At 34.7% G+C, this 27,545-nt stretch overlaps 4 protein-coding genes and 1 long non-coding RNA gene across 5 annotated transcripts; 3 read left to right on the forward strand and 2 right to left on the reverse strand.

Annotated features, from left to right (window-relative positions):
• Positions 1-173: 173 nt before the first annotated feature.
• RnrS (ribonucleoside-diphosphate reductase subunit M2) lies at positions 174-5,812 on the forward strand. The gene is made up of 7 exons (XM_011306360.1): positions 174-345; positions 798-920; positions 1,035-1,226; positions 1,741-1,976; positions 2,382-2,610; positions 3,216-3,434; positions 5,214-5,812. The coding sequence occupies exons 1-7, from the start codon at positions 277-279 to the stop codon at positions 5,364-5,366; spliced, it is 1,221 nt and encodes a 406-aa protein (XP_011304662.1). The 5' UTR covers positions 174-276; the 3' UTR covers positions 5,367-5,812.
• Adi1 (acireductone dioxygenase 1) lies at positions 5,787-18,223 on the reverse strand. The gene is made up of 4 exons (XM_011306358.1): positions 18,007-18,223; positions 14,633-14,752; positions 6,761-6,940; positions 5,787-6,247 (listed from the first exon to the last, which is right to left on the reverse strand). Exons 1-4 carry the CDS (start codon positions 18,127-18,129, stop codon positions 6,113-6,115), a joined length of 558 nt encoding a protein of 185 aa, XP_011304660.1. The 5' UTR covers positions 18,130-18,223; the 3' UTR covers positions 5,787-6,112.
• Positions 15,003-18,042, forward strand: LOC105267476 (uncharacterized). Its single transcript, XR_892257.1, has 3 exons — positions 15,003-15,134; positions 17,659-17,851; positions 17,952-18,042. It is a non-coding gene; the product is annotated as an uncharacterized lncRNA (long non-coding RNA).
• Positions 18,145-21,252, forward strand: LOC105267475 (uncharacterized). The gene is made up of 2 exons (XM_011306357.1): positions 18,145-18,236; positions 18,332-21,252. Exon 2 carries the CDS (start codon positions 18,351-18,353, stop codon positions 21,159-21,161), a length of 2,811 nt encoding a protein of 936 aa, XP_011304659.1. The 5' UTR covers positions 18,145-18,236; positions 18,332-18,350; the 3' UTR covers positions 21,162-21,252.
• A 3,128-nt stretch (positions 21,253-24,380) lies between these two features.
• On the reverse strand, positions 24,381-26,755 carry Rap2l (Ras-associated protein 2-like). The gene has a single exon (XM_011306361.1). The coding sequence runs from the start codon at positions 25,179-25,181 to the stop codon at positions 24,636-24,638; it is 546 nt and encodes a 181-aa protein (XP_011304663.1). The 5' UTR covers positions 25,182-26,755; the 3' UTR covers positions 24,381-24,635.
• Between the last annotated feature and the right edge of the window lie 790 nt (positions 26,756-27,545).

Below are 27,545 nucleotides of genomic sequence, written 5' to 3' on the forward strand. Positions count from 1 at the left end.
ATTTGATTATTTATTAAATTTTCGTACCTAATGATACTAAGTTTATAAACTAGTTGCAATTAACAAACTATCTCAATTTGGCGGTAAAATCTGACGATCTGATTGGTTGCAAACTGGAATGACGTACAAGCGACCAATGATACGAATGTATACATTCTGTGGTCCCTAACTTTTTTCGCGATTTGGCGGTAAATCACACTTGGACCTAGTGAGAGATCTTATTGTGCCGCCTGATACCCGTCTGTTCGTACCTCGTCTCTTAGCAAGTTCACCACGATGCCTTTCAACCAGTACAACAAAGAAAATATTAGCGAGAAAGTTGAGAATGCCACTCTTGCAGAACATGTGAGTAATCTCATAATGCTCATCCCAACAACAATTACGTTATCCCAATTGGTTCCCAACATAAACAATTGAAATAATAATTCCATTAGAGTCTGACCTTGACTTATTAAATCGTGTCAAACAAAAGACATCATGAATGATCTTTCCAGATTAATACTAATAAAATGTAATCACTTTCAAAATCGTAATATTAGTCACTTAATATCGACACTGAATTTTCTAGAACTGCAATATTTTCTTATTCTCATCAAGATTCATTAGCTGCTCGTATTATCAGCTCTGCATAAAAACTTGGCATCCTTTACATTTTTCCTTGATCAATTGAATCATCAGCAATTAACTTGGTAGAGAATATCCAGGGAATACGGAAGATTAGATACAATTCGCGTGAAGCTGCAAATTGCCGGTCATAAGATTCGATTTCAATAATAGATTTCTTCTAATTATTGCAGGTATCTCCAATGAAGTCGCCGTCCAAACGAAATTCTGTAGGTGGAACATCACCAAGCAAGAAAATACGAATGACGGCCATTTCTGCAGATTCATCGAGTACCATTGACAAACAAAATTCAGATGTAAATATCAATCATATAAATTAGACGTTAAAAAATCAGCTTCGCAGACATATTCTCGAAATCATAACCTTAATCATAACCTCTATTTTTATTCTTTACTTTCATTAATTCTAGTACCAGAAAATGAAAAATGCTGTGAAGAAGCTTGACTTGCAGGAAAATGTTTTTGATTCCCAACTGGAGCCTCTACTTAAAGAAAATCCCCGTAGATTCGTTATATTCCCAATTGAATGGCCAGATATTTGGCAGTTCTACAAAAAAGCTGAAGCTTCATTCTGGACAGTGGAGGAAGTTGATTTATCAAAGGTGAAATTCATTAATCAGTCAAAATTTTACTCTAACATTATATTCTGCCTCTAGAAAATATTTTTCCATGTTTTATATGACATTGAATTTTTTTAATATTAAAAATTTAATTAAAAAAATGCGCTTTTGATCAATAATTCTATTAGATGTCTATTGAACTAATCTATTAGTTCTTGCCCCTTTTTATTGACTGCTGTATACGGTTTAAGAAAGTTTTACGGAACTATTATAAAAATTTAATAATTAAAAAATCAAGTTATTGCGACATTTTTCAGTAACTCACATCTATAAAATAAGATGTCAAGAAAAAGTAATTCCATTGGCTTATCTATAGAACATTCTCGAATGAAGAATGAGTTGTTCGAAAAGTGCTCGAATGTTCAATAGAAATTGAATAGAATTAAATAGAAAATTCGCGAAGATTTCGTAATAATTTTTTTTTGTGTATATCTCCTGATGATTTTTGAGGCAGATTATTTTTATGATGAGTATCTTTTATTTTCTGTAAATCAAGGATCTGGCGGATTGGGTAAAACTAAATGACAATGAGCGGCACTTCATTTCCCACGTTCTAGCGTTTTTCGCTGCATCAGATGGAATTGTGAATGAGAATCTAGTGGAACGATTCAGTCAAGAAGTCCAAGTCACTGAAGCAAGATGTTTCTACGGGTTTCAAGTTGCAATGGAAAATATACATTCGGAGATGTATTCACTTTTAATCGAAACTTACATCTCAAATCCACAGGAAAGGTAAGACATTGAAAATGGTAATAATTTCTTAAATTATGATCTGTATATGGGCCATTCTGTCACCGTCACCCCCTTCGATGGAATCGCCGATTTTTTCCCATATTGTATACATCATTAGATGACTACTCAATTTTTTTTAGATTTTTTAATGATACGGACTAGCCGCTATGATTTTTTTTCATTTTTTCAGCTTTTACGAGCGAGAATATTAATCGATTTAAAACATTTTTTTTCCAAAATTTTAGTTTTTTTATCGCCGATATTGGGGAACATCTTCGGACGTGCTGGCCCTATGATCAAAATATCCCAATAGCGAAATTCCTACCTACCGAGATTGTTCGATAATTAGATAATCATTTGAGCCACAAATTTCTGTTTTTGATCTTCCAAAATTGTTTTTATTAGACAGTATTTGTTCAACGCAATTGAGAATCTCCCCTGCGTAGCAAAAAAAGCCAACTGGGCTCTCAACTGGATCACAAACGAGACAGCAACCTTCGCTGAAAGAGTGATTGCCTTTGCTGCTGTTGAAGGGATTTTCTTTTCTGGTAGTTTCGCTGCGATATTCTGGCTGAAAAAACGTGGGCTCATGCCTGGTCTTACGTTCAGTAATGAACTCATATCCAGAGATGAAGTAAGTTAGATCAATATGTATGCTATTATTTCTAGGATATTTTATGACGGGTATTTCTTTTACTGCGAAATTTTTTTATTTCACCTGTTTCCTCTTAGTCGAGGTATTTTGTTCTATTTGAAGAATCATGACCAGTGATATAATATGAGTTCTCCCCCATTTTCGATATTTTCGTTATCTTCCATTTTTTATGGCGAATCCGCCCCAACAAATGATTTTTTAAATTTATTACGACAAAAAAAAAATAATTCTGGGGAAAATTTCAGATGTTTCAGGTTTTTCAGATTTGATTCCCTGATTTTTAATAATTAACAAAGGTGTTCTTTGAAAATAGTTATGATTTTCTTATTTTTCTATAATTAACATGCAGTCTTATGGCAATTCCCGTTTTTTACAAAATCTGTTGTATGTTTAGTGTTTAAATAGACCCAAAGCATGTAAGGCACGATTTTAATAGTGCCAGCATAATGACAGTTTACCCTTGAAAGAAAAACATTGTGGAAGCATAATTAGATTGTCTTTATTAACTGTAACTTATTATTATCTTCACGTGGATTTTCAAATTACTTCACTTCAATAGTTCATTGTTCAATCATTATTTTCAGGGTCTCCACTGTGATTTTGCCTGCCTTCTCTTCAAACACATCGTCCAAAAACCAACGCAGGCACGCATCATCTCTATAATCACAGATGCAGTCCAAATTGAACAGGAATTCTTGACAGACGCTCTTCCAGTCGCTATGATTGGGATGAACTGTGAATTGATGTCACGTTACATTGAATTCGTTGCAGATAGACTTCTGGTGGAACTTGCATGTCCAAAGGTAAATAATCGATCACAAAAATAAATCCCATACTCCATTTAATAGTCAATTCGAATTATACTGTCACCCATTTTAAATTACTTTTTTCGCCATATAAGATACCGACGCCCCATTATGAAGTCCGTCGCCTATATGATTTGAGATAATTTAGAATTCCAATCATTATCGCTTCTCTCAGATTGACAGCCAATAGAATCGTTGCATTTGGAATTACTTAGGTGGTATTATTTCGGATATTTTCCCGATATTCCCCGGTGTCGGGGGCAATCAATCAAACAACAGCGAACGATTCTGTTCGTTGTGATTCTGAGAGAAGAACTAATCCGACAAATACCCCCCGGGCTTCAAAATTAATCGGCTATTTCCCTCAAATTTCCTCAAGTTCTGTAGGAAAATTTTTCGTTTACTAGACTTGATACTCTTATTTGTTTACAACGAATTCGTCGGGGAATATCTAATAATTTTGTAGCTCTTGAGATATTACTACTGATTATTTCCCTTGTCGAAATTGAAAACCATCCGAAACGACGCATTTAATTCAATTTGAGGAGTGGACGGGTATTATTTCGAGTATTTTTTGGCTAGTCCCCTGGTAGTTGGAAAGTAACAAATTTATTTCATAAACAATTAAAATGGCCTAGTGAAACTTCACAACTGTTAAACATTGATAACGTGGATGAATCAAATCTGAAAAATGAATCGATTTAGAGAGAATTTCTTACAAACTATTCATCAACAAATCCGTAAAAATATTCCTCAAAATACTAAATAAATTGAGTTGTTCCCTACACGGAGAGAAATATTCCAGGAAAATTACAGAACATATCACGTAATCCAGCGAGAATCGTTTTCGGGGAATAAATCTAGAACTTTCAGTAAATTGTCGGTGTCTGTCACCGAAAAAATACAAAAAAGTCACGTAATTTTTCTGGATGTTTTAAAATCGAATGAAACTTCAATTCTTATTATGCCTCAGAACATAAACATTCCTTGATATTCAAGAATTTTTACCGAATGTTCCGGAAAAATTACGAAACGTTCCGTAAAAATACCTCCCTCACGGTGGACTCATGGCTCGCCGTGAGGCGTCGGGCGCATGAGTAATTTTTACGGAACAGATCGTAGAATTTATGTGATGATTCCTTTGCTTACAGATTACGTGAAATGTTCCGTAATTTTTCTTGAATATTTCTTTCCGTGTAATTAGATCAAATGCGCCGTTTCGATTGGTGGAAATTCCGACGGGCAAATAATCTCACAAGGGCGCTGCCCTCAATCTCCTTAAGCAGTTATTGCGAATATCTTCTCCTTTTTCATGTTTTTGACAAATTTCTGAGGAACAGTTGATAGAATTGACGAAGATAAATCTACCTTTTTTACGTTTTATTATTATTCAATGTCTCATGAAGTTTGCCAAAAATTCGCAAGACTTGACCAAAAATTGTAAAAAATAGATGCGTGACTATAAACATTTGGCAGTTATTCAATAAACCTATCGGCAATAACTCCTTAACTCGTCGCACTATTATGAAAATGATTTTTAGATGAGACCGCCTTGTTTCATATTTTTTTTATGAAATATTAAAAGGACTTGTCTCCAAGAAAAATCTCAACAGGTGCATTATTTTTGCGCTCATCAGGAAACTCTCATAATCACCGATTATAATATTATCTCGTGAATGCATAAAGGACACATCCTCGTTAGATTTTTCCCTCATTTTCGTCGTACTGTTGTACTATTTACCTCCATGAATCATGAATTATGTTTTATTTCCTTAGGTATATAACTCAGAAAATCCATTCGACTTTATGGAACAAATTTCGCTAGAAGGAAAGACTAATTTCTTCGAGAAGAAAGTCGGCGAATATCAAAAATGGGGAGTTATGCAGTCACCGGAAACAAACGCCTTCACTACGAATGCTGACTTTTAATTCCTCTGAAATTGTTGTTTCGTCCATAAAGTTATGTACTGAGTCTCGTACACTCAAGATGTTTCTGCTGTAAATTTCTACGCTTTTATTTAAAGAGAGTAAGTTTTCATTGGAATTCAAAAGAATATGAATTGAAAATATTTACGGAGCCCAATCAGATCGCGTGCTCATTAAATCTTTCTCTTCGCACTTTTCATGATTTACCTAAGTTTTATTGTTCTTCTTACTTTACATTACAAGTAGACAATGAGAATCTGTCATTGATTCCAGTTAAGACCAATCTTTGCATTCTATTAGATGTTTCCATTCTGAGAATATTATTTTGATCGTACTGATACCAAATAAGTGTCTTGAAGTTTTGTATTATGATTTTCTATAGTATAATGATATAGGATATAGCGATATATTAACATATTCGTATACATAATAAATTTTTTTAATCCATATATTCACGTCTACATTTCACTGAACTTCTATTTCACATAGATATTTGCATTTCATAATCATCGTAATTCTTTTTACAACTCGAACGTATCACAATCATTCTCACGCGAACTATTGAAGAAAAACAAGTGCCTTATAATTTATTTGATTAATTCCCATAATAGTATATCCCAAATTACAAAAATAGACATTGATTAATGAATTTCGTAAGATCTTCCACACTGAAGTGGATTTCTTTAGTGGTCGGAAGACTTCCATCGGAAGTGTACGAAATATAGAATTTTTATTGCAATTTCCTCTTTTCATTGACCGATCATTGGAAAACTCGTTTGTAGGCGATGCAAATATGCCTGGCGGCATTCCATCTCGTCGGCTGGTCGATTGTAAGGCAGCCAGACTGGCTCACCAACGAAATAACGTTTTGCCTTGATAAAATTCTAGAACATAACACATTATAATTCTGTTTTTATTATAGTTGAAATCATGAAGGAAAACTCCATATTTTTCTCTAAATCCTCTCTGAATAATCTCGAGTTTCCAGAGAGCATCCATATGTTAAATGCTTAGATAATCGTCGAATGAGATCGCAATTTTCGAGATTTCCCACTGATTATTTTTGCCAAGAAGAAAGAAGTGATAATAATGAAGCAAGGTTCTCAGCTTGTTCTTATTGATATATTGGTAATCAGTACATATAAATCCTCCAATAATTTTTTCTGGGAAGCCGAATGAATTCGCTATAACCAGCAAAAAAAATTACTGAATTTGAATTTTTGAAAAATTGACTTTAATGCAATTAGGTTCCGACACAATTCTTAGAAGTTAAGGGCAAATAAATTAACATTTGCCTCATTTTTCGGAGAAAAATTGTTGAGAAAAACTAATTACCGATATATATTTTTTTTTAACTAAAATAGGAAATCTTGTGGCAGCAGAAACGATTCAGTTACCTTCATATCCAAAGTAAATCGATGATAAATGCCACTGGGGATTATTATCAAATCTCCCGGAGTTACTTTGATCCTTATCCAATTATCATCTTTATCTCGAACATCGAAATATCCTGATCCGGCAAGAACCAAGCGAATCTCTTCATCCGTATGTAGATGTTCGGTAAAAAAATTCTTCAACTAAAACAGAATGCATACATTTATGAAAAAGGAACAATTTTTTTTTCTTTTTACAGTTTGGCACATTTGCTTGTCATTTGATCTCCTCTTCCCGACACACTTTTTCCAATTTTCCGACGCCCGCCCATCCAAACATCAACGTCTATTTAAAAAAAACACTATTTAAAAACTATATTTAAACTATTTAATGTTCACACTCCTGGAGCACATATCATCGGTGTCAGGTGAATATGAAGTACAAGAGAGTGATTTGAACGATTTGACATATCGTAGAATTACTAACTGATCTGAAGACCAAGAAATCACGAGTTTTTTTACGTTAATTGCACACCGAAAAATTAAAAAAACGTCCGAAATTGTTATTTGTAATGATCGAACTCACGATCCTCCGCATGCCAATCTGGCGCTTCAACGACCTTCTAGTTTATTTATTGTGAATAGAATAATCTTTGGCCAAACGCCTAACAAATAGAAGATTAACTCCTTTCAAATACCTTAATGTTCTAATTAATAGTTGTAACTGTTGACAAGGCTGGAACTATTTTTAGTCAAATCGCTTGGCGAAGAGAAAATATTTGGCAATTGCCTGTAATGGAGTGAATATATTTGAGGTGGAATGCAGGAAATCAGACATTGAATTATTTGCTCAGACGCTTAAGGAGCGTCGGGAACATTTTCCTACACTTTCAATAAAAAGAAAGTATCGCTATTTTACTTAAGGTTGTTGTCGCGTAGAATTTTTTTTCGACAGTTTTCGTTAACAATTTTATGGTGAATAGTTTGAAAAATTAGCAACAAAATGAGCCTTTTCCGTTTGCAATTGACCGTTTTGAACTTGAGATATAAATTTTTGAAATTCGAGTGATTTAACACGTGTTTAAATGGAGTTTTGCCGATTAGAATTTTTTAAAAATCAACGGCTCGACAGTTTCAGAGATAAAAAAAAACGTGGAATATACATCGTGGGAGGAAATACAGAAAAAAAAATCAAATCGATTGACCGTTTGGTTTACGGAATATAATTATCGGAAATTCATAAATTTATATAATTGAAAATAGTTAATATGGAAAATATATAGTTATGCTTTAGCTATCCATTCACAATGCAATCAATCTAGTGAGACTATATACCGCTAAAAGATTGTGTTCTAAACTGGCCCGTTTTACAGCGGATAAACTTTTTACAGAGACTGTCGCGCGACAACCACCTTAATACCAACTTACTCTAAGAAAATTTACATATATCGAAAGGTACAGGTGAAAATGAGCCTGATAGCTCAGGCTAACTGGATTAGTCACCCATCTGACGGCCTCTGCTTATTATTGATCAACGATCTGTCCCGTGCTGATCACTCTCAGCTTTGCGTTCAGTAATGTATATGATTTTCACGTGATTTGCCGTAGTGTTGACTTGAAAATACCGGAGTAGAAATTGCCTCAGGCCGACCTGAAGTTGGATCAGTATTTGATCCGGTAGTCGTCAGGTTTGCCTGATTAGGTGATACCTCATTACTATTACATAATTATTTAAATAATTTCTCACCAACCGAATTCAATTCTAACCGAAAAAATCTCTTAAAATATACGCGCACATCCGGGAATAATTACAAAGTCAACTAACACCTCGGTACAGATCATATAGGCAAAACAGAGTTGACTTGACCATAAGATCAGGTTAACGTAGTGGACCGGGCATACGATGGGTAATCGGAATATCCCAGGTCCGAGCTGCCCCATCAGTAAAATAATGTGTTTTTCACTGTTAATAATGGAAAAGATCCATTAAGATAGATGAACTGTAACTATAAAATTTGATTATTTTTTTTTCAGCCAATAATTATTGTTTATTCCCATCATCCGGTTTAAATAATGTTGACTTGATCAAATCTTGAACTGTTTCACCTGATCAAACATGATTAAAAACGCCGTTACATGACTGATCAGGATTTGATAGTTATCATATCAGATCCTGATCTATCATCAGGACTGGCCTGAAGAAATCCTGATCTGAACCTGATCGAAATTTGAACTCGGATAAGTTTTACTAGTTTGGAAAAAAATGGGTGGCAGTCCTGCAGATTTTTTGGAGCACATTATAAAATTTGTGGTTGGTTTCTCATTCTTTTCCGGGATGACTTTTTATAAAAAATAGCCGTTGACGGACTTAAGCGCTGATGCTGCTTCTCAATGGTAATCAATGATCAAGTCGAATATAGTATCTAATCGAATATAGAAGAGAATCTATTCTAACTCCATTATAACGTACAATGCCTAATTGTATTTTAATATCTGTATTAAAAGATTGTACTTATTTTATAAAATTGAGTATATTTTCTTATTTTTCTATATTACGTTTTCTGGCTGAGCTAATTAGTAAATAATAGCTGAAGAAAGCATAAAGTTGACGATCTCCAGATCGCTTGTTCTCACGATGAAGCGAAAGTTAAATTCGGATGGGCCGATTCTGAGGCGGAGTTCTTTTAGATAGTTTGTGATTTTGAAATTAGTCAGCCCTGCTTACAGTCATGGACCGAACCCAGTTGCTCAGATATACTTTCCCAAATGATTTGTAATGTTTTCCGGGGGTGGGGAGTGAATTTTTAAATCGTCCGTACCTACCCCCCGTATTTTGAACATCATCATTGGGAAATAATTGCAGCATTCAGGGTTTTAGCCATGCGATTTTGAACGTGCCTTTGAAAATGTCGATTTTTCATTTTTTATTAGAAAATTAAACTATTTTGAATAAATTCGAAAATGAATCCTACGAAATTAAATCGTAATCGTACCGGCGTTTTTCTTTAATCATTGTTTGAATCCCATCCACAATCTAGTGACCAGATTCGAGTCAAGATAATCGGCAAATTTAATGTAACGTTGGTATTATGCTACTTCACCATATTTTTCCCATCAATTACCTGTGGTTAAAAAAAATCTGATTGTCAAGAGCCGCGAAAAAAATCTCAAAGTTTGAATCTTTAACATGCATTTCCGTGCGTTACAAATAGCCTCCTATGTTAAGTCCCATCTTCGACCTTTAAATTTATTTTTCTTTTATGTTATGTCCCAGATTTTAGTTAATTACGTTATTGTTGAATATTTGGACATCAGCATTGTCAACATGATACTTGCCAGCGTAACTGTATGCTAAACAAGGAATGACATACAAACAATTATGTATTTAAATGGGCGTTTGGGTATGCGGAGGGCTGACCCAAATCAGGCTGTGTCGTGTAATGGTCGTAATAATTGTAATCCGTCGGATGACATAATTAAACTAATAAAGTCTCATATTGAAATACTTATAGATTATTGGTGGGATTTATTCCTTTAAGTCTAGAACCTGCAATAAATATAAGTACCCCCCACGCAGGGTACAATTAGAAAAACGGCTCTTACAGTTTTTTACATACTCTCGACGCTGGTGGCAAGGAAGCATAGAAATTTTTTTGTGAATAAAACTGAGAATATTTTTTGGGAAACTATGATCATACAATAAAAACTCCACTTGGCAAAATTTTTTCACAAAAGTATTTTTGTGATTTTTCCATAGGATTCCATACTCTCGACGCTAGTGGTGGGGAAAAATAGAAACTCCAAGGTGGCAACGCCGTCCCGTGAATTGGGAGTGATAGAGATAAAGATAAAAAACATTTATTTTATTTCAGTAAAGTCTTCCCATATTTTAACAAAAGATACAACCTTTTATCACAATACTTGACATAACAGTATTGAAAATAAACGTTTTTTAAAACTACAAGTGATTCGTGGAGTAAAGATTTGGAGATGAATTAGGGGCATGATCATAAAAAACTGCCGTCAAAGAATGAATTGATCCATATTTGTATTTGGTACATTCACATTATTATCATTCATTTATTCAAGATTTAAACACGCTTATATCCTTTCGTGGCATTTTTATTGAAATCCTATTCCATTTTTTACGCGATCTATTTTTGGAGTTAAGAGGAAAATTTTCACAATGATGCAAAGTCTTTATACAAGGTGTTATTCTGATCTCATATTGTTTTTTTAAATAAATCTAGAAAGTACAGATGGGTCACTTGGTAATATTATACACAAACGTGCGATGTTGCCACGCTGGTTACGCCGTCCAGCGCGTATTTATGAGTATATGTAAACAGGGAGCATGTGGGTGTTGACGGAGGAGTGGGCTAAGTAGACTAAAAACAGCAGGCTCCACAAATTCACGAACGTGCATGATAAAATAACATTTTCAGATTACTTTTCCGCCAACACAGTCGTAAAGATCTATTAAAGAATTTATACTAAATTATATGCAAATCCCGGTACTTGTGCATGACTTATCATGTGCACCCAACGGGTCCTTTTTGGCACGAGTGAAAGGACCACAATCATCAATTCCGACCATTAAGGATGTTTATCCTTTCAAATGAGTAACCGTGCCCGAAAATAAAGCAAAAATATTCAAATAAATCTTTACAATATAAATATTTTTTTGTATTAATTTACAAGCCTCATGGCACCCTTTCCAGTTAAGATTATGAAGAAATATTGAAAATCTTCATAAATATTGACGTATGACTGATTACAGTGGTAACGTTCAAGTTTTGATCGTGCAACACCGCATTTAGCGAGGTGTTCCGCTATTACTGTTTCATCGTCATCTACCTTGTCGGTATTGTTCAGCTGTAGAAGTTTGTCAATATTTTAGAATCGTAATGGCTGCCACTTTTTTTCAGATCTTTTTAAAAATCAATCACAAATTTCTCGCTTATTTCCAAAGGCTAAACATCAACAATAAGTATAAAGGCTGATTTTCAATTGGTAAAATTAGAGATGTCCTGTCGGGTATAACACCAGAGGAGGTTCCCTAGTTCAAGAGTATCCGAACCTCTATCTTAAGAAACAGAATGCTCCGACTATTACACATCATTTGAATGAAACTGTGCAGTTCATTCTTGTCTTCAGAGACGAGCCACTTCACATCTTTTGGGTGTAATCACATCATACGGCGAAATTCGAGAACTGCGTTTCCATCACGGCCACACGCTGTAAATATGTCATTATCAGTGATTTCCACCCTGACAAACACAAAAACAGACAGATCAGCGACTTCCTGTCTATGGGACAGTATATCCAAGTCCACACGGGCCCAACGTTCATCATGCCAATGAATCAAGACTCTACACCGGATCTATTCTTTTGCACCAATAATATTCTCCACAGAATCAACAGAATCGAACTCATTCCAGACCTGGGTTCGGACCACTTAGCGATCATATTATCCACCAATAAAGATCCTAGTTCCCCAATCACTGAACTTCATCCATCATTACACAAGTTCAACCAAACAAGCATGGAGAAGGTCAACGTTGAAGCTCTGCAGTTCATCTAAGAAAGTACAGGCTATACCAATCAGAAAAAGTACACAGAAATGAATAAAAAATGTAAATCTGAAAGCAATGCATTCAAAAAAAATATATACAAACCTTGCCAAGAGTTCAGAGCTCATCAATGCCTTAAGCCTTAAGGCATGCTGAGAAATTTAGTGTAAACAATCTCTGAAAGAACATCCAACAGCAAAACTCTCACCTCCGACCCAGACAAAGCCGATGTCTTCGCGACTTACTTTGAGGATGTTTACAAATTCACTGGATCTGATTTATTCGATAACCTGACTCAAGATATAGTCGACGATTGGTATCACGATTTCTCAAACTATTTACCTACATCTTCTGAAGTCATTCCTCCAAAATTCCCTGGTGAGCACAAGAGAGCTCTCATGAACGGTAAAAGTACAGCTCCTGGCTATGACAATATACCTCGAGCCACTTTGAAAAAGCTCACCAGTGAAATTCACCCCCACATTCGTAAAATTTTCAATTTCTGTATCCAAAACTCACACTTCCCCCAATGGAAAAAAGGAGTAATAATTGGGGTGGCTAAAGCCAACAAGGACGTCAAGAAATCGAGAGCTCCAGACCAATTACTTAATTTATTTTAAGAAGGGAAATCTCCCATCCAACCCCTCGTTATACTCACATCTAATATTCCAACCGCTAAACATAACCTTCAAACCAATAACCTATTCGACGATGTCCAAATCCTTTGATAGTGTTTGCACAAAGGATTCTTCTTCAAGCTAAAAAAACTCAATTGCCTGCCATGCCTTATCAGAATGACTCAACAATTTCTCTCAGAACGACCCATGTCCATCCAAAGAAAATGTAGCCTCTCACATGAATTCGCGCCTTAACAAGGAGTCCCTTACGTCGTAAGGCTTACGGTTCGCAACTCTCCCTTCTTCTACGCAACGAGACCTACTGCGCACTTCGTGCGCTGAATTTGAATAAGGCGGTTCGAGTTGACCAATGAGGGATCCGTTTCGAGATATTTCCACTCGGGCGAACTTCATTTTTGTCTTTCTACTTTCATAATAAGGCTATTTTTTGTCACGATATCCCAGAAAATCCATTCCAAATCTGGCAACTAGCGACCAAAAATCTCGCCGACGAAGTCCAGGTCCGGTTTAATCGATGGCGACTAAAATTAAACCCATCCAAATCCCAATACTTGAAATCTTGCATTGATCCCCTAAAATGCTCCTCCAAAATATCACTCCAAAACGCTCCAATCTCCCCTGGCTTCACACCAGATACCTAGGAGTTGAGCTTGACTGCAACCTCATCTTTAAATCTCAACACCGTAAAGAAAAGGTGCATCATCAGAGGCACAAAGTGCCTCTCACTTACAAGGACAAAGCACTTAACACTCGCCACATCATTAAAATCTACAAGGCGGTATGTCGACCAACACTAGACTATGCCCACCCTCCACTCGTCTTCTCCAAACCCAGCACCCAAAAAATAATAGGAGTTGCTCAAACAACTAAACTCCGCGAAATGACAAAAATCTGCCATCCTGACAACCTCTCGGACGGACAACTCTACAAACGCACCAAAATAGAACGAATTACAGACTGATTTGAAAAATTGCTGGACCATATTCTCGATCTCGACCACAAGCTCAACCCACAGATTCTGTTACAAGTATCTCCCCACACCTTACTCGAGTATATCCAAAACATTAGAACCGAGATATATTTTGTTTTTATACACCAGCCCTTTCTGCCCTATTCTGGCTAATTTGTCGTATCTCACCCTATGCATGCAGCTGTGGATCCTACACTGTACCGTATTCACTCTACTATAGAACGTAGAAGTAACATGGGAAACCACAGGAAAAACCATGTCGGTACAGGCGGTTGCTCTATTAGCAACCTCCCGCTCATCGGCGCCTGTTGAAAAATTGGAATCAACGGGGAATCGAACTCACAACTTTCAGAACACGAGAGACTACCACTTAGCCCCTGATATTTGTCTCGAAATCTTTAGGTATACTAAAGTCAGCATAAGTTTTTACTTCTCTGGGTACCCCCACTCCACGTAGTTACCACTTGTAACCATGTCCCCCACTCCTAAAATCAATGTTAAAACTTATGCTGATTTAAGTATAGTTTAGTACATCCCCAGCAATAAAACGGTAGAGGCTGTATCGCCTCTGTTGAGGATAAAGATAAATAGCCCAGTTGGAATTCTTCTATGCCAACTTGTAAAGTTCTCGAACTTGCAACAAAAGTTCTCGAACTCGCAACAAATTTTGTTAAAAATAAAATGAGTAGATTGATTTACGTAGTGATTTATTTACCTTTTCTTTATAATTCGGCAAACATTCTTCGGAACACACGATCTCGTCTTCATAAGAATATCCCCTTGACTCCCGCAATTCCTTCAATTTCTTATTGTTCGAGTAATTCTCATGTTCAACCTGAACATAACCAAAATCAGCATAAAAAAACAACGGTAAAAAAACAAGTCCATTTTAATATTCATAATTATAAGTAAATATGATAAATGAGTTAAGTTATTATTAACAAATTATATAAAAAATCAGGAGACCCCGAATTTTCTTCAGAATCTAACAATTCCGTCGGGCCGATTTATTGTAACATAATGGGTATTGCTGTGAAGCATTTCTGGGCGCAATTCCATCTCAATTAGACGAGTTGTCTCGAAAGTACAGCGATTTCTCGAAAATCTTTGATCCTCAGTATCAAAGGAACAAGCTGCTTTAAGGTAGTACTCCGGATACATCATGAGGCAAGCTAAAGTACTGATGACTTTGATTAGTGCGGTAGTTAAATCTTTCGGTAATTAAATCTTTCATGAATAGTATATGGTGCGCCAAGGGCGGAAAAATGAGCGTTCTAACCCGCATGTGTATTACCGACTTGAGCCGAAGCCGAGGGTGGTATAAACATGCGGGTTCAATATCCTGTTTTCCTTTCACGGTGCACATTATTCTTTCCGTCATCACTAAACGGAGAAGTTGGATTTTTTTTCATAAATGACGGCAAGAATGTGGGTTATGTCATCCCGAAGATCCTCAAAATCAACAGAAATCCGAAGGATAGAATAGGCTCGTTCCTTTCGGTCGTTTGGGGAGTAAAATCGAACTTTCCGTGTAGGTATGACGGAAAAACTTTTTTCTGCCCACACGCGTCGAAAGTGAGCATTCTAACCGTACGAAGTGAGTATGTGGGCAGAAAAATCGTATTCAACCCTCGGGAGGAAACACAGACAAGAATTCCCCACGAGAATTCGCCTTCGGCTCGGGTGGTAATTTTGCACGTGGGGAGGACTTGTCTACTTTTCCTCCCTAGGGGAGAAATATACTATTACTCCAGCAATTGAAGTGAATAATAAAGGAACCAATAACAATCTGTTGTAGCAAACTTGTTGAACGATGTTTGAGTAGATTACCTCTTACACGAGTCCAATATCATTAGATTCATAACAAATGTTGATATTGATTACGAAGTTATGATGGTTTCTTATGATAATAAAATGGCATTATCGAAATATATTGGAAATGCTGTTATTGCTTTATGCTATTACGTATTATGTACTTTGTGCATTTCAAGATAATGAAGTCATCAGTATCCTTAATAGTCCTTTAGTCATAATGTTCGGTCAGTTCTGTAAATTATTAGGGTGAAACATAATGTCAAATCTTTAACTCAAGAAACGAGTATTATGTAAATACTAAAAGTTAAGCGTGTCACTTTGTTCGATTAATTAAATAGATTAATCATACGATTACTAGAACTATTTTTACTTGGTAACTGAAATTTTAGGATAACCGAAATCCTCAAAAAGAAAAAAACTGAATTATTGTTTAGTGCGTTTTTTTCTGGGATTTAGATTTTTTCTTTTTCACGTATAAACGATTCTAGTTTTGCTGCGAATAATCAATCCAATAGTCGAACTAGAACTAGCATTCTGAAGTATCAGCATTCATTCAATATTCATTTCTTTAGTTTACACCTCACGTTAAGGGATATTCCGATTCTAAAATTGACATACTATCGAGAAATGTAATGGGAGGTCTTTAGTCAAATATTTCACAGTAAATGGTGTTCTGATTGTTATCGATAGTGATGAGTTCAGTGCCATGGCTTTCGCTAAGTAGGGCATAAGTAGATGCATTAAAAATTCATTGCTAACATATTTCGATACTATAATTTTAGTAGATGGAAAAAATAATGACAACTACAGAATCAATATTCATACTTTCCATGAATTCGAGAAATCTTAGCTCGTCCAAAAAGATTAATTATGTAAATATCGTTTGCCGTTTTTTTCAGACAAATACTTATTGATTCGTCTATTATTTAATACACTTGACGAAACGAACAGTTTTTTTAAAGTGTTCTTTTCCACAGACGAACTTTTCTGTTTTCACTGCTGAATTCCCAATTCATTGAGCATACATTTCGTAATATTCAAATTTCTAACTTAGCGTCACGCCTTTCTACTGCGGGTCGCATATTTCTACCACTCAGTCGCTTGAGCTTTCTTCGACTTGAATAATAATGATAAATAATAGCATAAAAACGGAATTCCCAACATATATTTCGAAAATGTAAGTTTATTAAAAGAAAAAACAATCACAACTTCTCAATCAATACCCAAATTTTTATGAATCTAATGATATTTGAATCAACCAACCAAACATTGCTACAACCGATTCTTATTGGTTCTTCTATTATTCATTTCACTTGATATAATATTCATAATTTCCCACAATAGTATATTTCACGCCTAGGACGAAAAAAGGGAATCTGACGAATGCGACTTTATAGTCCGAGTCGGAGACGAGGATTATAACGCGCATGAGTGAGAATCACTTTTTTCGCCGTGGCTATGATGCTATTTTATGTCATTGTGGCCGAAAACGCTTTTTCCCTTTTTTCGTCCTAGGCGTGAAATATACTATATTCTCGAGAAAATGAGCATTTTTCAATGGCTCGCGATATAACCACAAGAAGGTACAAACTCTGCCCATGAAAATATTTCGTAGAACGGGTGGGGGCAAAACGGGTACTTCAAATTCACTTGAATATTCATTACATTTCGTAATTCTGCATATATTTCCTAATTAAAAAATAGCAGCTGTTGAATCAAATTTATATTCATATTAAATGTTTAATTCCATATTTTTTTTATGATTCGAACAAAAAAAATGGTGGAAATGAAAAAATTAAAAAATCGGGAGAATCCAAAAAATTTTAGGGTGTCCGTTTTGCACCCATATCCCCTATATAATATGAAATAATTATTAAATAATAATAATTATTATTATTAAATTATGATCATTATTAAATTTTTCAGGTGCACGGCTTGGGAAACGCGCCTAAAAAAAGAAATACCGAAACCATTATATTTTTAAGCGAAAGGAACTTCCCATAAAAATTTATGATTTAATTATGTTTTTCTTGCTTTTTCCCGACGAATACTGAGAGATAAAAATTTTCATACGAAAGAAAAATGACAAACTTCAATATTTCTCCCAATTATTGAATTGGTGAGCTACGGTTACATTAAGTTGCCATTTATCTTTTGTGGATTACCTTTTCCCTTAAAATAATGAAATATTAAAACATAATTCGTTCAACTAATTATAGGGCATCAGCTCATATAGACACCATAAACCCTTCAAAAGGAAACAAAGTATCTAACCTCAAAGTATTCAACTCCAGTAATCCTGTACAGCTGCTGAAGAGTTAAAAACTGCGGAGGTGTTTTATGATGTTCCAATCTTTGATCATCTTCACTATCGTCCATGTACCAGGCTTGTACCATTTCCAGTTTAAGCTATTTTAATGAGTCTCTCTAAAAATCAGTCGAAAAATCTGAAATTCCTACCACCTTTTGGTTATGTGAGCTCTCATAATAAGTGACCTTCAATCGTGAGTATTAATTATTTTATTACGTCTGATTTCTCAGATAATTGTGCATTTATCACGATAACTAATGTAATATTATTATTCATGCTGTTCCTCAGAAACGTGGAGAAAAGAGTGATGACGGACCAAATGGACATTTTTTACCAAAAAATCCAGACATTTCTAATAAAAAAAGATTCTGAAGTAGGAAAGCTGAAATTCTTATCGTCAAAGTCAACAGAGGAAAATATTAAACACATCGAAGAGGTTACTACATCTGTATGTTCTATATTTGAAGGCTGTAATATTCCGATCAAGGAGAAAACTTCAACATCTAGTGTAGAATGTATTAAAGCACTACAGTATTTGATTTTAAATACGGACTTTAAGACGCAAGAGTTTCTTCAGGAAGACTTTCTTCACGGTCATTTGGTTGATATATGTCCTCCGTTATCTCCATATCTCCTCATTGAGCTCGTCTGGCATTTAGAATACGAAGGACTCCTGGCGGAGTCAATTCTGAATTTACCACTGGATCTCTGTATAGAAGTCCTCGAGATCCTACGACGATACGCTTTCACGTTGGGCTTTCCAAGGGTTTTCAATCTCTTATTAACCCTTACTCGACACTGTTACATAAAGGTACTTATCATTGGAGATGTGGGAACTCATTCATTAGATTTTGATACAAATTTGGAGAAATTAATTATTAATTATCAGGAGATTTTGAGTTTACTGGAGAATAAAAAGTGCCTAAGGTTGTTAGAGGTTTCTGGAATTGACAGGAGTGAACGTTATGGATATATTCTTCAAGAAATCTTGATATTAACCAGGACTATTTTGGAATTGAATGGGAGAAAAGTCACTACGGAATCCGAAAAACAACACAAATTATATGAAATCAGTTTAGGTCGAGGAACTCTACGAAGATGTGATACAAAAACTGTGAACCATCATCTAAAATCTCTGACCTTGTGCCTTATGAATGTTCTCCTGAAGAAAGTGAAGGAGATCAACTGCGATGTTTATATAGACTGGGCATCGCTGAACCCACAGGCAAACCCTTCCATATCTCTCCAACAGAAGATAGGAATTGAATGCTTTCATCTAATTCAATTGATCAAGGAGAACGATACCGATGCTCACGAGCATCTCATCGAATGTCTTCAACAGTTATCGGTCAAACCAGAATCCATCCACTGCTGTACAACTACAGACTTGAAAGAATTATGCAAAGGAGTGGAAGAGGGAAATCACGATTACCTCAAACAATTACTAATTCAATGCAACAAGTGGGACAACTCTGTATTCCATTCAATTCGAAAAAGAGTTGACCTATTTGATAAAGATGATTTTCTCAATCTGCTGGAGTATTTAACAGAATTAATTGTGAATGAAAAATACGGAGAGGAGATACAGATTGTTTATAACACGCTAACGAAAATATTTTTCAGGCAAAAACTTAAGGATTTATATGAAATAATATTGCAGTATATTTTAAAACATGATGGAGATCACATCTTAGAATCACTCCATTCTGAACAAAGGTTCATGGATTTTTTATTAAATAATGTGAACTTCATAACTCCAAACAAATTGAAAATACTACTTTTTTTTTTACTCAAAAATCCCCAGAAGTTTCTGATGATTTTAATAAAAATTTGCATTGGATCTGAGAAATATAATAATCTCATGATAAATCCAGATGATTTGATTCTTCTCTCCCCAGTAATGACCATTCGCAATGGAACTGGAAATTTAGTTTTATTTTGTTTATTGAAAATTGCGTTGGAAAATGATGAATTCTCATTCATCAAATTTTCCAATTTCATCAAGTCAATGATAGAGCACCATGTGTTTACAACCGATGAATTGTTTAATTCAGTTTATATCCCCTTAATTAAAACCGTAGATTTGCCATATTCAACAGTTAGATCAATATTAATTAATCTCCGTCAAATAGCTGTAACATTGAATGACGTAAACCTTGAGTTGTTGCTAAAATCAATGGTGGAAAAAATGTCACAGTTACGTTATGACAGACGTATCCCGAATCTGCTCAACACCGAGATGTTAACGTTGACGATAAGAGTAGTAGAAACAGTATTAGGTATGCATGATAATTGGTTCGTAGATGTCGAGAGAAGACGTTGGATAATTGATTTTGAAGCCACGATATCCCCCGTGGATAAATTATATTTTTCTAAGCTCTTCAACACATCAGAATACCTTGATATCACCGAAATAATCGAAGACTACTCTAGAAGAATCAATACAACTATTCAAAAAGTCATTGTTAAGGGTGAACCAATTTTAATACACAATTGTTTTAACAGATATGTCAATTTAGAAGACGAAATAATGAAACATGTAATTTTCAATTGCACCGAGGCAGAGTATACGAGATTAGCATTTGAAATAACTGCAATCGACTGGAATGAATGCAAGAATTCTAATTTAATTGAGGGGTTCGACAAGATTGTGAGAATAACAATTGAAGCTTGCGATTATTGCTTAAAATCTTTGCCCAACCACGATAAATTCGGTTCTCTTATCAAATCATTATCGAAGTTTCTGAAGGGCTTGATTCATTTAGACTTGGGCATTGATATGCAGTTCTTCTTAGAGTCGTTTTTAAATAACTTCAGAAAATTGAGTGATAGTGTGCAAGGGACAGAGTATCAGCATTTCTATAATGAGACTGTACTGTGGATGAATAATCGCCCAAGTAATGAGTCAACTGCTGAGTCGTTAGCGGAAGTTGTTAACTTGTTGAGTTGCTTTGGTGATAAGTGTCTGAGTACACCAATTAAGGAAAAATGTGATGCCAAAAAAATTTATAGGTCACAAATTTCTCAGAATTTTATTTCCATCTGTCTTATGGTATCCTTAAAAAATCAATGCTGCACAATAAATAGGGTAAAGAATTTACTTCTTCCCACTTCGTAATTATACTACTTCAATTGTAAGCTATTTTTTTTTGTGTTTTAATCTACAATCAATTCTTCAAAATTATTTTGAAAATAAAAAGAACTGTATTTTTGATTTTTTTTTCTGATAAGACAGGAATTCAAATGGAAAGAGAAGAGAAAAATCTGTAGGGGTAATAATAATAAGAAAATGTGGTCATGCTTTGAAAATTAAATATGTGATTTTGTAGAGTTTGCGGTCAATTCGATTGATCGATTTTAGCTGCTTCCTTGATTGGTTTCGAGTCTTGAAGTGTCACATAATGCTATTTACTTGTATTTCTGCAGTCACTCCCATTGTACTTTATTTAATTTTCTCTGATAATATATTTTTTAATTATTTCCCATACTTATTTACTTTCAATATGATTAAACCAGGCAATCAATATTATACTCTGAATTTTAAAAGAAAAGTCCTAAGGTGTAGAGACATTAAATTCATTTAGTCGAAGAGGATTTCAGCAGCAGTGACAGATCATGATGAACTGTTGGACCAATTGAAAAATAATTATCATCGAATTCACGGAATAAATTAATAAAATTGATTGTATGTAAGTCGAATTGAAGTTTTAAAATGTACTTTCTTTGTAGATTAACTGCTCTGTCTTTGGTTTATGTTCATATTCACGTAAAACAAATGTTATTATTAATGTTTTATTATATATAACTTGATACTATAATATTTACAGTTTTTTCCACATCGTAAAAAATATAACATTATTCGTACTTAACACCATATACTGGTAGTACTGAAAGGCCGATATACAATCTAAATTGTGGTGTTGTCACTTTTTGTGTTAATCATTCATCGTTTTCACTGAAAAAAGTTAAATTATAATTCAAATTCTTTTCACTCTTTGAGTTACGAAAAAGTTTCGTAAACCCGAGGTGCAAATCATAATACGTACAGACACAAGTTCAAAATTTCAACTATATTAATGATTATTTTTTGTTTGTTCATTATTTTATGGTCATTGCAAGGTTCATTCTAACTTGAATAAGTAGGAACATCATCCCTGGCCAGTGATATGCTGAAACAGGCGAAGATATAGTTGGAGCACATTCCTATGTTCCATTTTTAGAAAATGATTTTTCTTTCAATTTAATTTCATTTAACAGAATAGTTCAGCGATGGAGATGATAAAATATTATGCCCTCGATTTAATTTAGACTAAACTGGATGAATGGATATTCGATGATACAACTTCCCATAAAAAGACATAAATTATTCATTATTTTTTTTTCCTCACTTAGAGACGATAACAAGTATTTCATCTGTTTGAACAGAAAGGACCAAAAATGCATGTGCATAATATTAATATTTTTATTTGTTAAAAAAAAAGCGAGCATTTAAGTTGAACGGATATGGTTTGTGGTTTACCAAGTGCGCCAAGGGTTTACATTGTGCGCCTTTTTTTTTTATTGATGAATATAAAAATTTTCCTTCCAACTTATTTTCTGGTTTTGTTTTTGGTTACATCTACAGGATCACAGTGATATTCATGTATACAACGTGGAAAACCTAGCCATCACAAAAAAAAACAATACATGTTTTGAATATCTTTTTCCTTCATTAGTAATTATTCCATACATCTTTTTTCTTAATATGAAGACGAAATCAACACGTGTATTCGTTTCATTTTCTTTGTAGAATTATTATTTTTTAATGGTCGTGTCTATTCCCAGTGAACTCAATTCCCACATTTCTTAAATTGCATTTCTAGATGTTCTAGATAGTCCTTATATTACGTATTCAAAATTCAAATGAAAAATCTTTACTATAATAAAAGAAATAACTAGCCGAAAAATTTTGCTTTTTCACAGCATATAAGTCGATTATATTTAAATGTCAATGTGAAAATTGAGAGGAGAGATAGACTTATGCATTGCATGATGCCCCGTGCATAAAAAAATTTGAAAAAATTATTATTATTAAAATGAAGAAAATGTGGAAAATTCATTTGATTAGAGTTGAAGGGATCCCTGCGTACGCAGTATTTTCGTCTTCTTACAATGAAAGAAAGGGGCTGAAGATGAAAGCTTTGGATTATTAGCAATTTAACCAGTGCATTCGAATGCTCTCGTACTCTCCCCTCACTCGACTATAAATGGAATGAAAAAAAAAAATTAAAAATAAAAGAATAGTGACGCATTGCATCGCACTTGCATGATGAATTTCCTATCTATCATATATTTTTACCAGATTGAAAATAAAGAGAAATAATACGAATCAGTAGAGAATGTCTTTTAAGGCAAGTCATGTTAAGAACAGATTAATTATTGCGATACGACTGTTCCACCGACTTGTTTTTAATGAAGAGAAAAAAAAAATGACGATAATGACGAATAAATTGTCTCAAACTCTGGATTCATTCTATCGGTAATAATAAGATATAAATTCTTACAGCCTACTACTTTTTTCACATACAAACGAATCACTGGATTTGAAACACACGTATGTTAGAATAAAAAAACTAAACGATGACAGTAAAATAATTTTTTTTTTTTTTTTAAATCTTGATAAAACATATTGATTGACAGGGGAACGAACGAATTGCAATTAGAGCTTGATAAAAATTTAAATTATTTTATGGCGAGCCTAAAACCATCACAGTGGTTCCCTTCAAATTCTGCAATATCTCTATATTTTTGTGAGTGAGCACCTCATATTCCAAATTTTCAAGTATTTGCCAAGATTGACAAATGCGCAATATATTAAATTATCAAAAAAAAAGAAAAATGTCAATAATTGAGCAGAAATATTCTCTACATTCTATGTGGTTTTGGTTTTTTTGTTTTTAAATCTTTGCACTCAACAATCAACAGAATAACACAAGGCGGGAGGGGACGATCACACAATTTTCTCACTCATGCCTTATCATCGGTTTCTAGTTTTGCAAAGAAACTGCGCATTGGTCCTTAAAATTTGTTACCTTCAAAATACCACCAAACTCTTCAATCTTTCACTCTTATTTATACCAGTCGTATTTAATCAATATATTACAGTGATAATTACACATAATACTATCCATGTTATATTAAAATATGGGACCGTGAAACTAGTTGACAGCCATGATCTTAAAATTTTTCAATATTCAATTCTGCATTCGTCTCTTCACAAAAATAGGAACGAAATAAAAAGATGAATGTTACGATTACGATGAAAAAAAAAGTGAGTCATTCACGTACGTTTTATAATTACAGAAAGAAAAAGGATTTAATGTATTCATTAATTTTGTTTTATAGAAAAGATTTTTCCTATAATTTTATTTGCAAAGTGGTAGAACTGCAACTCTACCTGGAAATATTGACACAAAGTTTATTTAGCTTATCAAATGATTTCACTCCTGCGTTATGGAATTGTATGGTACTTTAGTGTGCCACATGCAGTTTAAAGCACTCAGTAAATTTTCAGTCTCAATGTGCTCAAATGTACCAGGCTTTTGATTAAGTATTAAAGTACACTGCAACAACAGTAGCTTTTCTTCTCCTTTTCAGGGCTGAAATTCATCTCCCTAACAATTTCGGCAAAAACTTCATTGACATTGGTTCGATTCTTGGCTGAGGCTTCCACAAATGGACACCCCCATAGTTGTGCAAGTGCATTACCCTCGGCTGTCTCCACCTCTCTCTGATGCTCCAGATCTAATTTATTAGCAACCAGAAGTACGGGTACTCTTTCAGTACCTTTGACCCGTGTGATGAGTTCCTTCATGGCTTTTATATCCTGGAATGTTTGATGATTCGTCAAACTGTATACAACGACAAAACCTTGGCCATTTTTGATGTACAAATCCCTCATGCTGGCAAATTGCTCAGTACCAGCAGTGTCAAGAATTTCCAAGACACATGGTGAGTTATCCACTTCAATTTCCTTACGATAAAAATCCTCAATCGTTGGATCATATTTCTCCATGAAACAACCCGACACAAATTGCACTGTAAGTGCACTTTTACCCACCCCACCCGAGCCCAACACAACTACTTTAAATTCACGCATTGTTAATTACTTTTATTTCCAACACTTGGCACTGTTCAATTGAAACAATTGCCCTCGACAATTGAACCTTGGGTTATCCTTTGCCACGGCAATCACAATAATCACTCGTCCAGACTAAAAAGTCCTGACAACACAACGTGACACATTCGACAAAAGCATCGATCAGTGAAAACAAAAGATTTCAATTCCTAAGACGTAACTGCATACGAAATTTTATCAACTTCCATTTATTTATGCCAGTTTTTACTCACATTTGATCAATAAGTCCACATCACACATTTCCATTTAAATTTCAATCACTACCACTAATTATGGAAAATACTTCCGATGCAATACTGTCTTTTCCACGTAGATGATGATGATTGAATCGTACAAATTTTTTTTTTATTAAAAAAAATGCACTTTTCTTATTTGCCCACTTCCTTTCAAGTCCACGACGTAATGACTGCTGACGCCATCTTATAATATCCCACACACTTATTCCAGTAATTATAGCGTTAACTTTTTATGTGCTCAAGTGGCTTTTTGCCAAATGTCTTTGTGATATTGATTAATTCACATATGATATCAAAATTACAATCAACAGATGTTGATGATGAACACTCAATTGCACTTGTTATCCGGATTTCAGTGATGAACGACCTTGAAGAGGTCTCCTACGGATGTTCAAAGTGGAATTTATTTCTGGTATGTTTTAGAGGTGATGAGAACAGGGGGGTTAAATTAAAAGAGAGACTCCAAAAAAGATAGGGATAAGACGTCAGGACAAAATTAACGTATACAACGTATTCGTATTCTACAAAACTCTGACGAATTCTACTACGGGGTCCACCATCGGAGAAACTTCAAGGCTCTCTCTGTACCGACGACGCTTTCGTTTCGACCTTGTCCATTAATTTTCAATCGTCCACAGATATGTACGTACACAGATAGATGTATTATTCCGTCAGGGAGATAATCATAAACATTTTCAACTTAGATCGTCCAAACGGTGAGAGAGCGCACACTCCCACACATTTACTTGACCAATATAATACGCATAGCCAGCGCCCAGAGGTTTTTCTTGTTTTCCATGTATTCAGAAAATCATGTAACCAAACAGGATAGTCGGTCTTCTTTTTAACGAACAGAGAATGTTATATTGCTGTCACTTTCTATCCTGTGGAGAATAGCCATAGCCATAGCCTTAGATAAAGAACGTGAAATAAAGTGGAAAATAGAGAGCAATCGGATTAGTACCACCCCATCCGAGGGATGGCGTAATAGATGATCATCTGTAACTAAAGTAGGATTTAAAGATGAAAATATAATTAGCCGCAGTTTTTAATAATTAAAAGAATCAACTTATGAAACCGATTGGAAAACCTTCGCTGGTGTTTCGGGAAAATAATACTAAAATACTACAAGATGACGGTATAAACGGATGGCCCACAGACCCACAGGCCATCAAGCTTTCGAAAAAATCCGTGCCAGCGCGCGGGTATGAAAAGATTTCTGTCAGAGAGTTACGACTTTGTAATCTCGCGCCACTTTAGCTGGACCAATAAGGAATCGTAGCTTCATGATTTCGAGATTTTCGAGATAATCGATTGTGTCAAGTGTGTCTCTTTTAGAACAGGACTAAGAATGTATTCATTCTATTGTTCCTCATTGGTCGAGTTGAACCGCCAAATTCAAATTCGGCGCACTGAGTGCGCAGTAGGTCTCGTCCTAATTATGAAAGTAGAAACACAATAATGAAGTTCGCCTGAGTCGAAATACCTCGAAATGCGTAGGACGAATTCCTCATTAGTCAAGTCGAACCGCCAAATTTAAATTCGGCGCAGAGAGTGCCGTTTTTTGTAACGAATTAATCCAAAGGAATCAAGTGCTCAAGTTTGTTAAAAATTGTTTAAATAAATTTTGAATAAAACAACTTAAAACAATGATCTTGATATATCTTAAACTGTAAATAAATTATACTAATGTGATTGCAATGATTATTCATATATAAGAGAATATAAGAGAATTGTGACAGAAAAATGAAGGTGTGGACAGATTTATCTCTTCAGCTACGTAAAATCAATTTCTTCACCTGAAAATTGAAAAACTGGATTTGTAAGTTCTTTAAACTCCCATTTGATGCTGTCATATTTATCCACAAAAATCTCGGTGTTCATTTCAATTCATTGTGATGATAATTCGATATTCTTCGAAACTTTTGACGAGTGGAATCAGTTATGTCCGGAGGCATTTGTAATCATCATAGTACAAAGCTTTTTCAGTTGATTATTGCTTTCTCCAACAACTGCCTAAATTATGATTCTGAGGATCGACAACAAATTGAAGGGAGAGGTCGCAATCAAATGCAATCAAAATGATCAA

Source organism: Fopius arisanus, unplaced genomic scaffold (assembly GCF_000806365.1).
Source record: "Fopius arisanus strain USDA-PBARC FA_bdor unplaced genomic scaffold, ASM80636v1 scaffold00047, whole genome shotgun sequence".
NCBI lineage: Eukaryota > Metazoa > Arthropoda > Insecta > Hymenoptera > Braconidae > Fopius > Fopius arisanus.

Coding starts and splice junctions, on each gene's coding strand:
- RnrS (XM_011306360.1), top strand. CDS start 277: ATGCCTTTCAACCAGTACAACAAAGAAAATATTAGCGAGAAAGTTGAG. Junction 1,227..1,740: donor AGGAAGTTGATTTATCAAAG/GTGAAATTCATT, acceptor CTGTAAATCAAG/GATCTGGCGGATTGGGTAAA. Junction 3,435..5,213: donor TGGAACTTGCATGTCCAAAG/GTAAATAATCGA, acceptor TTATTTCCTTAG/GTATATAACTCAGAAAATCC.
- Adi1 (XM_011306358.1), bottom strand. CDS start 18,129: ATGGTACAAGCCTGGTACATGGACGATAGTGAAGATGATCAAAGATTG. Junction 14,753..18,006: donor CTGGAGTTGAATACTTTGAG/GTTAGATACTTT, acceptor GGTTATGTTCAG/GTTGAACATGAGAATTACTC. Junction 6,941..14,632: donor TGCCGAATTATAAAGAAAAG/GTAAATAAATCA, acceptor ATTCTGTTTTAG/TTGAAGAATTTTTTTACCGA.
- LOC105267475 (XM_011306357.1), top strand. CDS start 18,351: ATGACGGACCAAATGGACATTTTTTACCAAAAAATCCAGACATTTCTA.
- Rap2l (XM_011306361.1), bottom strand. CDS start 25,181: ATGCGTGAATTTAAAGTAGTTGTGTTGGGCTCGGGTGGGGTGGGTAAA.